Source organism: Osmerus eperlanus, chromosome 8 (genome assembly GCF_963692335.1).
Source record: "Osmerus eperlanus chromosome 8, fOsmEpe2.1, whole genome shotgun sequence".
NCBI classification, from domain to species: Eukaryota; Metazoa; Chordata; class Actinopteri; order Osmeriformes; family Osmeridae; genus Osmerus; species Osmerus eperlanus.
Window position 1 is genome coordinate 14,499,333 of NC_085025.1, and position 14,146 is coordinate 14,513,478.

General features: G+C 47.6%; 1 protein-coding gene and 1 long non-coding RNA gene across 2 annotated transcripts in view; one reads left to right on the plus strand and one right to left on the minus strand.

The window, feature by feature from the left end:
* The window catches only part of scara5 (scavenger receptor class A, member 5 (putative)), a 56,511-nt gene that overhangs the window by 33,426 nt on the left and 8,939 nt on the right, over window positions 1-14,146 (plus strand). The window contains exons 4-8 of the mRNA XM_062467774.1: window positions 120-625; window positions 730-898; window positions 3,686-3,766; window positions 4,413-4,520; window positions 9,732-9,797. Of these exons, the coding sequence (XP_062323758.1) occupies window positions 120-625; window positions 730-898; window positions 3,686-3,766; window positions 4,413-4,520; window positions 9,732-9,797 (930 nt within the window). The remainder of the gene's footprint in view (window positions 1-119; window positions 626-729; window positions 899-3,685; window positions 3,767-4,412; window positions 4,521-9,731; window positions 9,798-14,146) is intronic.
* LOC134025001 (uncharacterized) overlaps window positions 1-14,146 on the minus strand; it is a 121,829-nt gene that overhangs the window by 18,402 nt on the left and 89,281 nt on the right. The gene's annotated exons all lie outside the window — the stretch shown is intronic.

Sequence of the window (14,146 nt, forward strand, 5' to 3'; positions counted from 1 at the left end):
TGTTTTCCAGTGTGCCGCGATATATCATCTTGTCTCGTCTGTCCGGTATCCACACTTTTCGGTTAACTGTGACACTGTGTAACATCGGTCTTTTTTCTGTCTCTCTGTCTCTTTTTCAGTCTCCAGGTCCCAGGTGTCCTCGGACAGACAGGAGGCTTTGATGGAGAACGTGACCCGCATGTCGGACCGCTCCCGCCAGCTCCAGCAGACCCTGGGAGACGTCTCCACCCAGGAAGACCTCCTGGAGAACATCTGGAAACTGGAGAACCTGTTTCAGAACCACACCAACTCCCTCCACAGGCTGAGCCTGGTGATGCAGGGCCTGGAGGCGCAGGTGAGGGCCCTGCAGAGCGGCTCCCAGCAGACAGAGGGCCTCCTGGTGCAGCTGGAGGACAGGGTGTACTCTCTGAGCAGCTCAACCCATAGGAACGTGAGTGGTCTCAGCTCAGAGATGGCCCGGGCTTCAGTCGAGCTGCGCGAGCAGGACCGTCTCTTCCGTGACACCATGGGGCAGATGAGCAGTTTGAGGGACAAGGTGGAGGAGGTCAATTGGACGGTGGGGGCTGTCAATCACACCTTCCACAGTGACATCAGCATCCACCATCTGAAGATACAGGATCTGCAGGTGAGAGTTGGAGTCATTCCATTTGGAGATGAATCACTTGATTGGACTAAAGTTATAGACGTAATAGGCTTTCAAACGTTTTGATGACAGCATGTTAACTGCAGGTTCAGATCAGTAACATCTCGGAGGACACCACCAGCCTGTGGGTAACCCACATTCACATGGAGGCCACGCTGAAGAACGAGATGGAGATCCTCAACACCATCACTGAAGACCTCAGGCTGAAGGACTGGGAGCACAGCCTGGCCCTCAGGAACCTCACCGTCCTAGAAGGTACAACAACAGCCTAACCGTAGAACAGAGACGACATAGCCTTGCCTGTCCTGAAAGATAAGACAGCATAGAACCTCACAAGAACCTCACCATCTTGTTAGCTTTCATACAGCAGCACCTTACCGTCATGGAAGGTGAGCCAACATCAAGTATGACCTCTGGATAACCTCAATGTTGTTAAAGGTCAACATGGCAGCTCACAGCAAGCTGAGGCAACATGCTGTAGAACCTCACTGGAATCTCCCTGTTTATCGACATCCTCAATGTACAAGAGGGTTTTTGTCTACCCAAGGAAAAAACAGTGTAGAAACGTGCGTTTTCCAAGAGGGCAGATTTAGCTTCACACAGCGGGATGACAATGCAGTGATGTCACCCGTGATTGATGTGAATGTTTACTAAATGAGATGGTGAAATGCTGCATCTGTTTCACATGTGGATGGGCGGGACTGAGTTCTATCAAAGCTGGAAACAATTGCGGGTTATTTTTAGCACAGGGCTGTATACCCAGAACCCCCGAACCAGGCTCTGTCATTGGCTTTCCACTTTTCCCATTTGTTTGTAATTAATAGAGGGCTTAGCCAGGAAAGCTGCACACCCAGTCCAGTTACCAGGGTAATTGGTGGTTTTGGTCCGACGCACATGCCAGTCCTGACAACTTCTTGTATGTCACTTCTACCCACAGTCCAGTTTGGCAGCACTGTCTATGTGTCTGGTGGGTGGAAGGTGGTAAGATGCAGTTATAAATCCTATTGCTTAAACACATTTGGTTGAGCTGCAGGGCTGTAGTGTTGGACTATGACGAAGCTAGAGGCTGATTTGAGGACAACTGGAAGTATGGAAACATGAACAGTCTCTGAGCCACTTGATTAAGTGTAACGACCTGGTGAGTGGCATGTTTGCTTTTCCACTGGAGATCCCTCTCTAGCCCACCACTCGCTGTCACCTCAACCCTGAGCCCTCACTTCCGGAGAAATTATACAGTTACATTAAACATCATCCGGAGAGATTCATTCTCCTCGGTCAGACAAAATAGGAAGGAAAGTTGGAAGTCGTTTTGGAGAAATCATTTAAAGAACTATGTACCCACACACTGTAATTTCTAATAATCGAAGCACTTTCAAAAAAACAACATTGGTCCTTTTTAATCTGTTTTCCATGATGATTCATCCGACTCGCTATTCGCTGCTTGTCCAAAACACGTGATTTGTCCGGTTGACCTTGAGGGTCTGATCCCTTATACAACAGCTCACTCCAAATCATAATAACCCCTGAGAGCTCCCTGGTGGTCCCTGATCTGAGAGCAGCCAGGGGTGACCTCCTGGAGTGTTTGTGTTGAAGGCTCAGGGTTTAATGAATGGATGATTCTCAGGACTACAGGAGCCACACAGGCCTCACTAAAACAAACCAACGATTACCGGGGGCAGTTTTGCTGCGACACTGGCCCCCCAAGTTGAGTCCACACACAGAAAACACACACTTGACCTCAAACACTGACCCTTCTCTGTGAGCCACTCAATCAGTGAGATGGATGTCGGTTTTCCCAATACTTGTTCTGGGAATGTAGACTGGCCGTCTGGAATCGACTGCAGCAGATCCATATCTCAGCAGCGTTCAAACGTCTCAGGAACTCCTGGAACATGCCTTTGGTGCTCTGGAGCATGTTGGACAAAGCAAGCCTGGGTTCTGAGAATCCCTGTGGGCTGTGTTGCGGTCCACCTTGTTGCTAACATGTGGTTCCCATTGTGGTGGGCTGGACTCTCCAAACATGCCTGTCTTCCAGTCAGGAATCCAAGAACAACAGAGCTGGGTTCAGACCATTCGAAAACTTTAGGATCAGATTTGAGCCTTTAGCTCGACTGTTAATTCACAGGGTGAGGTGGCGCATGAAACGACTAACAAATTTAAGACACGATCTATGGGTTTACATGAATCATACATGACCATGAAATCCTATTGTATTCGCTGAGAGGGAAGAGTGAGGTCAATTTAGAAGTGTTGTAACCACGTGTTAGTTCTACTTGAGATATTGCTTTGGGGGGTCGTAGGGTCGTTGGGGCTCATTGGGGTGGGCAAACTCACTTAACCCTTGTTCTGCCTCCGGGTCACAATGATCCGAAGGTTCACAACAACCCATCGTTGTGCTGCGACAACTTTACCCAATACAAAAACAAATAAAAAGCATTTTCTTTTAACCTTCGCGCTATGGGGGGTGTGAGACAGCCTGACGGTTAAAAGAAAACGTGGGGGGGTCACAATGACTGAAGGGTCACAATGACCTGAAGATAACACATGGGTTAATCCATAGATATATATAAAGGGTAGATGTCTCGTCCGCGTTGCCGGACAACAGAGTCGAACGTCCGCACATGGCGGCCATCTTGCTACAGTCAACTCGCTCACCCATAACATTGTGTTGGTGCTACATGTACTTTTTAAATAACCATAACTTGCTCAATTTTCAACCGATTTTAAAACGGTTTGTTTTTTTATCAACGTCAGAGATGTCGTTATGCCACTGCATAGCGAGTTGACTGTAGCAAGATGGCCGCCATGTGCGGACGTTCTAGACTCCGCCGTAAGACATCTAGTCTTCATATATATCTATGAGTTAATCCCCCAAGTTAAATTAGTTACAGTTACCGTTTCTTCCCTTTGTACCTGTTTACTGTCTCCAACAATGATACTAACAGCATTGTAATAACATGATGTCCTGGAGTTTTCCTCTGCATTTTATACAGCTGTGCTCAAAGATACAGATGTATTTACGTCTGTGCTTTTCTTCCTCAGGGCCTCCAGGACCAAAGGGGGAGAAGGGTGACACAGGCGCGCTGGGGCCCCCTGGTGTACCTGGGTTGACTGGCATGAGAGGTCAGTACCACAGCTTCCAAGGCCGTTTATTTAAGTCCACCAGAACGTTCCAGAAAAGGACCATCAGTCCTCCTCTCCAGACGTCCACACGTGCCCAAAGACGCGGCACAACATTTGTCACACTTCTGTCAGGGGTTCCCAGAAACACGACCGTAACTGGTGCAAGCCACTGCTCCACAAGTCTAAGCCTCAAAGACCAATTTCCAGGAAGACCCCATCCCCGTCTCAGAATATATAACCCTGTCATTAATTAGAACCGTCCAGCATTCCAAAACACTTTACAAGTTTCTGCAACTGGCCACATTTCAGCCCCTGAGGACCCTAACTTATTGATTAGATTAGTGGGGTCAGTGGTCTCCAGGATCAGTGACCAAACCAAAGCACCTCACTTCCTTTGATCTCCCCGTCTGCAGTCTTAACAGTCTATCAAGCACCCCCCCCTCCCCCCTCCATCCCAAGGCATCTTGGTCTGGTCACTACTTTATACATTATAGTATGTCATGCTCAGAGTGGGATCCTCCTTAATATCCATGATAAAATGTTTTTTTTCACTTTTTTGAAGGCAGACCACATGGTGTGTGAAGAATTTAGATGAAAGTCCAGTTTTCTGTGTTTGTTTATGTGTGTGTATGTGTGTGTCTGTCAGGCTTCACAGGAGAGAAAGGTTTCCCAGGGCCTAGGGGTCAGAAGGGGTCAGGAGGAGAGGATGGCATACAGGGGGATAAAGGAGACATTGGACCTATGGGGCCTAAAGGTATGTTTCATGGCAGTGTCTGTGTACATGTGTGTAATGCAATTATGATGGACTATTGGACCGTAGGGCCTAAAAGTATGTCTCTCATGGCAGTGTGTGTGTACTTGCGTGAGTGTGTTATATTATTACCCACAGCTGTGCAGTCATTAGTTGAACTATCGTCTGGACCTCTGTTCCTTTGAAACATAGCAGGGTTCTCCATTACGTTCTCCGTTCGTCTTGTGCTATCTAATGGCTTCCATCCATCTACAGTACCGTCTCCTATCTACCATGCCCTACCGGGGAAGGGGGGGGTTTAGCACATCCAGAACCACTATACATCACTTGTATCTGTTCTACCCTGCTCCTGACAACAGGCATCCCAACCCAGGATGAATATCTATGTAGATATCTGAAATACCAGAGTGTGATTTACTTCTCATGTTATCCTTTCATCCCCCCGTCCTGCTGAGGAGGGATCTCCACCCTGCCTCTGTCTGTGTCCTTCATCCTGCCAGGGAATCTTGTTCTCATTTATGGTCAAGCACAAAAGAGGACACCCCCCCCCTGTACAGATGGATGGTACAGTGGGGCTAGCATGTGGAGTTGACCTTTATTCTGTCACCATGTGGGTATCTAACCCCAAAGAAATACTAAACGTAGACATTGTTCTACATATCCCAGTGTTCCAGACATTTTACTTTGGAATGTCAATAATAGTAAATATACTATAAATGAAAATCACTGTAATTAGTAAATGTGTTTTCTAGTATTTTTAGTTGTTAGGTGTTGTTAGTTTGACCTTGTCTACCTTGACATTATCTTGTATTTACATTTGTGAGGGAATGTTTATATTGGAAGTAAGGAAGTATTTCTGCTTTGGAAACTTTTGAGTTGGGAAAGATTGGATAACCACCTCGGCGACCTCAGCCCCAGAGTGGCTCCACGGTGGCAGGGCCCCTGGGGTGGATGAGGTCCGCCCGGAGTTCCTTAAGGCTCTGGATGTTGTAGGGCTGTCTTGGTTGACACGACTTTGCAACATCGCATGGACATCGGGGACAGTGCCTCTGGACTGGCAGACCGGGGTGGTGTTTCCCCTCTTTAAAAAGGGGGACCGGAGGGTGTGCTCCAACTTTAGGGGGATCACACTCCTCAGCCTCCCTGGGAAAGTCTATTCAGGGGTCCTGGAGAGGAGGGTCCGTCGGATTGTCGAACCTCGGATTCAGGAGGAGCAATGTGGTTTTCGTCCTGGCCGTGCAACTGTGGACCAGCTCTACACCCTCGGCAGGGTCCTGGAGGGTGCATGGGAGTTCGCCCAACCATTCTACACATGTTTTGTGGATTTGGAAAAGGCGTTCGACCGTGTCCCTCGGGGGCTCATGTGGGCGGTGCTCCGGGAGTACGGGGTACCGGATTCCCTGATCGGGGCTGTTCGGTCCCTGTACGACCGGTGCCAGAGTTTGGTCCGCATTGACGGTAGTAAGTTGAACTTGTTCCCGGTGAGGGTTGGACTCCGCCAGGGCTGCCCTTTGTCACCGATTCTGTTCATAACTTATATGGAGAGAATTTATAGGCGCAGCCAGGACGTTGAGGGGGTCCGGTTTGGTGACCTCAGGATCGGGTCGCTGCTTTTTGCGGATTATGTGGTCCTGTTGGCTTCATCGGGCCGTGAACTTCAGCTCTCACTGGAGCGGTTCGCAACCGAATGCGAAGCGGCTGGGATGGGAATCAGCACCTCCAAATCTGAGGCCATGGTTATCGACCGGAAAAGGGTGGAGTGCAATCTCCAGGTCGGGGAGGAGATCTTGTCCCAAGCAGAGGAGTTCAAGTATCTCGGGGTCTTGTTCACGAGTGAGGGAAGGATGGAGCGCAAGATCGACAGGCGGATCGGTGCGGCGTCCGCAGTGATGCGGGCTCTGCATCGGTACGTCGTGGTGAAGAAGGAGCTGAGTCGAAAGGCAAAGTTCTCTATTTACCAGTCGATCTACGTTCCTACCCTCACCTATGGTCACGAACTGTGGGTAGTGACTGAAAGAACGAGATCGCGAATACAAGCGGCCGAAATGAGTATTCTCCGCAGGGTGTCCAGGCTCTCCCTTAGAGATAGGGTGAGAAGCTCGGTCATCCGGGAGGGGCTCAGAGTAGAACCTCTGCTCCTCCGCTTCGAAAGGGGCCAGTTGAGGTGGCTCGGGCATCTGATAAGGATGCCTCCTGGACGCCTCCCTTGTGAGGTGTTCTGGGCACGTCCCAATGGGAAGAGGCCCCGGGGAAGACCCAGGACACGCTGGAGGGACTATGTCTCCCAGCTGGCCTGGGAACGCCTCGGGGTCCCCCAGGAAGAGCTGGTGGAAGTGGCCGGGGAGAGGGAAGTCTGGGCCTCCCTGCTTAGGTTGCTGCCCCCGCGACCCGACCCCCGGAAAAGCGGCAGATGATGGATGGATGGAAGATTGGATATCTGGTTTGACCACTACTTCTTCAATGTAAGGGCTAAAATACATTAGGTAACAGCGGTCACTGTAAATAATTAGCCTTTTCTACTGACTGTCATGAATCTAAAACGGCTAAATATTTGCTAAAAACTGATTTAATATAGTATTATTCTTCACTTGAAACGCTGACTGGATTAGAGTTTAGGTTGGTGTGCAGCATGCCATCAGCTGTGCACAGATCATCAACCATTCCATGAGTCTGGGCTACCAAACTGGGCTAACTGACTGGGCTGTCAGTGTGTTTTCAAACCACCTCTGCTACTTGTACACTCCAAGGTAACCATGTCTGGAACCTCACTAGCTTGCCAGCTGTTGTGTTTCTGTTCAGTCATCAGCCTGTGGCCGTGGGAGCCATCGCTTGTTTTGTAACCAGATCCTCCTCTAACACTGGCTACTCGAGTTGAAGCAGTGCCTCATCCTATTGGTCTCAAATCGGACCTTCCACAACGGGCCTATTATATTCCTGAATGTGAACTCCCAGCTGTGGAGGATCAGCGTGGCTTGGCTGGGCCATCCTCCGCCGGAGACTCAGATTCTCAGTGGACCAATAACACAGAGAGGTTGGGGCGTGTTTGGTGCGCTGGCCTGGCCTGCGCTGCAGCCCGGCTGTTTATCTGCCAGGCCTCACAGTTGCTGAGTCCAGCTGACTCACTGAGACTAGCAGAGAGATAAAACGGGGTTAGATAAATAAGATTTAGAACAACAGGGACGCCTGGCCTTTTAGTGAAGCCTGTAAAAACAGCTCCGTGAAGGAGGCGAGACATGTTGTGAGGCTTATAAACCAGGACTGAAAAACTAGCCAGCCAGTCAACCAGCCAGCCAATCAACCAGTGTAGCCAACCAGCCAACAAGTTTCCTTCAGTGTCCAGTGGTATTAGCGGCAAAGTGAGAACAGCTAGGGTTTGAATGTGGACCATAAAGCGCAGAAAGAGTTTAAAGAAAAATAGTTGAGTTTATATGAGTTCCCCAGACCACCGCTAACATTACAAGGAGGATGTGGTCGCTTCTTGGCACCACCCGACCCCTTGGAGGTTCTGATTTGGTGTCACTTCTTCTTGAGCGCCCCTGTGATCAGGGCTGGGGAAACGGATTGATGAAAAGAAGGTGATGGTCGTTGTGGTGCTGTTAGGGTACTTAGTCTATTATAGTAACCACGGTGGAGTTACAAAGTCCTGGCTAAAGACACAAAGGCCTACAGAGCGTAATAATAAGGCTTTGAAAATTCCTTGGAAGTAGTTCTGATGAACATTCTATAAGAAACGAGCTGCACGTCTTCCTGTTTGCACAACAGTGCAGTGCGATCCATTCCGGTAATACACCAACTTCTGAAATGACATATCAAAAATACAACACCTCAGCAGAGATGACTGTTGATGTGGACCAATGATTTAGCACCATCAGATCCAGAAAGTCTTATGACTATGTCTCCGATGGCTCAGATGATGAATTACTCAAAGTAATCAGCAGTCTCCAGAATTTCCCCCTCCTACTCACACTTCCATAAGATCATTACTGTGGGTCCTCCTTGAAATACATAAGGTGACATACTAGATGTTGTTTTGTAGTGATGCTACAGCACACACATTAAGGTTCCAATCTCCTATGCTAAAGACCTAGCCTAGGCTTAGCTAGCTAAAGACCTAGCCTAGACTTAGCTAGCTAAAGACCTAGCCTAGACTTAGCTAGCTAAAGACCTAGCCTAGACTTAGCTAGCTAAAGACCAAGCTTGCTAAAGACCTAGCTAGCTACAGGAGTGAGGCTCTGGAATGTCTAGCAGGGTTGTGACATCATGGGGAGAGGCCTTTGCTAGCCAAGGTCATGAGTAGAACTTCCCGAAATCTCATCAATGTGTTTGTTTGATTGACATCACCTCTGTGAGCCTTTGTGGGTGGTTTATGGAACGCTGTTTGGACCGACTGACAAGTATTTCACAGACTAGAAACTTCACATTGAACAAGAAATACGAAACAAGAAATGCTAGTTTCATAAGAATTTTACGTCAGAGAGATCAGATCCTACTCTCAGGGTTCTTGTTCTGGTCTTTTGACCTGGGGTTGAGGAACACTATTCCAGGACAGTCAGCAGGAGGTGAACTGACTCCAGCTCTCCCTGGGGGTTTCTCATTTCATTTCAATCTACTGTATGAATTACAGGACTAGGTGACTATGTCTATTTCTAGTTCTATTCCTGGGTCTTCAGATGATAATGGGAAAATTATACAGTGTCTAAAAGAAAACTCGATTGGAGGGTGGGACAGAGGGAGATGTTTAATATCAGCTCTGAGGCTGGTGGTTCTGGCTTTGCTCTCAGTGTGAGGCATACTGTAGGTTAGGGGGTTATTTTGGAGGGGCATTTAATGTTACCCAAACTGCTCCTCTCATCTGTGGCTCAGAGGTATTTCAGTCAGTCAAGACCTCAGACCGCAATGTAGCCTTAGCCCTGTATCCCCATGTGACCACAACTAGCCAGCCATGAAGGAGAAGCTGTCTATAGAGAACACTGTTTTGCGTGCCTGTTCAGGGAAAGAGCAAAGGGTCTGTAAGGGTCACTCCTCTGCATTGTATACTGCCCTTGTGAAGTGATAGGTTAGAGAGATAGATGTTTAATGCTCTTTTTGCAACTTTTTTCGTAACTGTCTCCCCTTTCCATCTATCTCTCTCTTTCTCTCTCTCTCTCTCTCTCTCTCTCTCTCTCTCTCTCTCTCTCTCTCTCTCTCTCTTTTCTACTTGTTTGTGTTTACCAGGTGACAGAGGAGAGAGGGGGCCGAAGGGGGCGAAGGGAGACAGAGGCGACCGAGGAGAGAAAACAGGTGAGATAAATGCTGGAGAGGTTCACGATAACGGACAGATCACAAGTCAGAGCGACAGGTAGGCCCAAAACTTGACTGTTGGGTGTCAATACCAAGCTACATCAACACCAACGTTAATTTAACATCACAGAGGTCTTGAAGCAGGTCCAGATCCTTCTGGTCTGGCAACTTCACTAGGCAGTGACATCACGGCTGCCGGGCAGACTCTCACAGTAAACAGCCCTGCCAGTGGATCAAACAAAGCCAAGTCTTTACAGATGCACTCACAACAGGAATGGACCCAGGATCTGATGGAGTTAAAGATATCCACCTTCGAAGTTTCACTGATCTTTTTTTACTGTATCGGAACAGAACATGTCGTCAAACACTTGTTGTCTTTGAGCTTTGTCATAGGTTGAGCTTTGTCATTTGGTGAACTGGCTCGCTGGCTTGGCTGTACTGTATTGTTTTCCTTATTCCTTCCCTGTGTCCTGCATGCAGACTGAAGTCAAGACCACAGGGTTTACCACAACAGGAGATACAAACCCAAACCCTGCAGCTGAGTGGTTTTCTCAAAGTCAGATGCAGAATCTGCTAGTGTGTTTGTGTCGTTAACTTATTAAATGGACATTTGTGGCCCTTATAGAGAGATCTTAGGAAGAGACTGGGTTGCTTTTAAGTGTGTGTGTGCGCGCGTGTGTGTGTGCATGATAGGGTCATGTGCTGAGCACATGCCCTAACAGGTAAATGATTCAGTGTGTTTTCAGGCAGGAAAAGAAAACAAACCTCAAGCCCCTGTGACATCACCACGGAGCTGTTCTGGAGCATGGCTGTGTGTGTGTGTGTGTGTGTGTGTGTGTGTGTGTGTGTGTGTGTGTGTGTGTGTGTGTGTGTGTGTGTGTGTGTGTGTGTGTGTGTGTGTGTGTGTGTGCGTATGTGATATGAGAGCTGTAGCAGAGTTGTGGCAGACTGACAGCCCCACATATTTGAATCAGAGTTCTGGCCATTAGGCACAAGTCCTATAGCCAGAGTCTCTTGACATACATATGTGGTTGATGTGCAGTGTGTGTGTAAAGTGTAAAGTGTACCTACAATAGGCATTTACACACACACTCTTGTCACATACACATCTCAGATGTCAACTGTACCTATAGCAGTGTGAGAGTGAGGGGTTGCAGTCCGACCTACAACCCATATATAACTAAACTGACAAGCTGTTAAACATCAGGCACTCTAGTGTCTGTCTGGTAATTGACCTGACATCCCCACCCCACACACACACCCCCAACACACACACACCCAACACACACACACATCCAACACACATACACGCACACCAATCCTGGTGCCCAACTTTGATACCCTGTCACGGTCTCCAAGGCTACTGTAGTTATCCAGACTTGTCAGGCTTTGTCAGGTTTTACCTTGATGTAGTACACACTCACACACCTCACACACACACCACACACACCTCACACAATCACTCACCTCACACACACCTCATGCACTTACACACAGTTAGATAGACCAACACACAGTTAGACCAACACACTAATATCGGCAGGACACACAGACAAAGATGGACACACACACTACCGCCATCCCACATAAACAACGGGGATGGCAAGAAATAAAAACAAGGGAGGGAGAGAGGGAATGATGTACAACAAGTCTCAGAAGTTCACTAACTGCCAGAATGTTAGGATATTGCATGCACATTCTGTGCTGAGGGGAAGGGTGTAGAGTGATCTCCTAGTGCCCAAAACAAACTAAAAACGTATTACTTCAGCAAGTTTTAGTGGCAGTATTAGGGAAGCTAATCACAGTCCTGATGACATGCAGCACAGCAGAGGAGACTCCAGCCTCTCTCCTCACCAAACACACATTAAGAGAGCCAGCTGGGGGGAATGTTCTGACTGGCTTCTTCAGGTCTATTTGTCCCCTAGGCCCCAGCATGACAACTATTTTTCTGGAGTAAATACCCCAGTTGTGGAACTGAGGACGGATGTCATCAGGCTTAATAAGAGAGGAAGAGACAGCCAGAGAGAGAGACAGAAATATATTTTCTGGTTTTCATTAAACTGTCTGAAAAATTAACCAGACTGTTGTCGACCCATGGGTATTCACTGTCTAACCCTAATGCACAGGGAAAGTGCCGCTAGGCAAAGATGTCTGTGTTTGTGTGTGAGTTGTGCTTTTGTGTGTGCGAGCGTCTGGATTGATTAATATGGGAAAGCTGTCCAGACCCTGTGGTGTACCTGTTTTGTGTTTAAATGGCCTGAAACCACAACTCAATATGCTCCTCCCCTCTCTCCTCTCCTACCTCTCCAAACCTCCTCTCCTCCTAAGTTATATTCTCCCTTCCTCAATTTGATATCCATCTCTACACTTATGAGCTATCATGTGCAGAAGCTTTTTCTAAGACACTGACCAACCTTGACCTGTTCATGAGGGTTACTCTGTTTATCAGGCCTAAGATAAACAATAACACACATCCAAGCTTGTGTTGAGTTAGAGAGATAGGGGCGGCCATGTTTTCACAAATGTAGCTCAGATAGCGTAGGAAGAAAAAAAAGAGGTAATAAGTAATAACTAAATCTCTTGTCTCACGCTCAGTATATCTTTAAGAAGTGGTCATGCTGTATGCGGTTTAATTTCCTGCTGCATCATGCATCTCTGCTCTGGTTTCATTGTTGTGCTTTGTCCGTTGACAAATGACCAGAGCATTTTAGTAGTGCTGATTCTCTCACCCTGTAACACTATTACAACGTGGACATATAACTGTCTGGTTCTGGAACACTGTATGACCATAACACACACATGCACATACACACACGCCTGTGTGTACATAGATACAGTACACACACACCTAGACGCACACACTGTACAGCCATTTAACATAACTCTTCTCATATTCTCTCACTTGTATTTCTCATTTCCTATGTTTCCTGCCAGGCTGTATATCATGTGTTATAGCTGGTTAGTGGCAGGGACATTAGCCACATCTCCCTGTGAAGTGAGTGTCAGTGTTAAGTACACCAACGGTTTACCTCATAGTTCCAGAGCAGGAAGGTCCTAGTCTTGGAAACTTCTAGAAACTTCTAGGAACTCTAACACACCATTCTGTATAGTTATTATCTTATTGTTGTTGTTATTGGGTGTGCTCAAGCCTTTGGCGAGCACAACCATTGTTCTCTGTCATGTATATTTATTATTATCCCACCCCTAAAAAAACGTTGGTGTCAAAATGTTAGTCTTGGTCCCGATTGAGTTGCTTGTATTCGCGTGAATACAAGTGCTATTTAGCACTAGCGTTGCTACCTGCATATACCTACAGCTGGCAGCTCTGCTCCATTTTGCTCCTAGATTCAGACCTAGCCCCGGTAAATTGTAGAGCTAGCTAACTACTACACTTCTGCTGTGTGGGAATCGCAGGAGCTAACCAGTCGAAGGGCGTACAAAAATACAGGAGCACACCCCACAATTTCACCAGAAATTGTACCCTCTCTAGTTGTTCTTATTGTTGTTCTTTTTGTTCTTCACTTTAAGAGCAGGGTTCTCTGACCTGTGGGAGGAACGTTGTAGAGAACGTGTGTGTGTTATCCCAGTTGTGTCTGAATGTTAGGCCTGTGGCCATCTATTGCAGACCTCCTTTTCAGCTGTGGACCTCAAAAGCCGCAGCACTTGTGTCTTCAGATTCCACTGATTTCCTTCTTTGACTCTTTTTCTAACACTCTCCCCGTCTCGATCTCTGGCACAGACCAGAAGTACAAAAACATAAACCTTGTGCTATTATTGACAGATCCACTGTTTGTCACATTTGACCTTAGCAGCCAGTGCTGGAGCACCAGTAGAGCAGCACTAGAACTGAAGAGGTACAACAGAGTATAGAAACAGTGCAGCATTGAAGATGCACACTAAAAAAACAGTAAAAAACTGGTTAAACAGAGGGATTTAATTAGGGCAATGACCAAACGTCCACAGGTCCTCTTATCATCGGTTTAAGGAGTGCTAATAGCTCTGCTTTGATCTTTTCCGCGCCTCTACTGCTCTCTACTGCTCTGTGTACAGATGAAAGTGTTCATCCCTGACAGATAGGAGTTCTCTCAGCCGTTACTGCAGACCAAATCCCTCCTGACACACTGAGGGTTCTGCCTGCCTCCTGTCTTCCAACACACGCACACATACACACACACACACACACACATACTCATACACACACTCTCCTACTCACTCACGACACAGCTGGTTCTGATCAGGCCGATGGGCTGCATGTCCTTCTCCCTGTGCAGCGCGGGCCAAGAGAACACTTCCACTGCTGCAGCACATCTGCTACACATTTAACACATGTTCCTCTGCTCTCCCTCCCT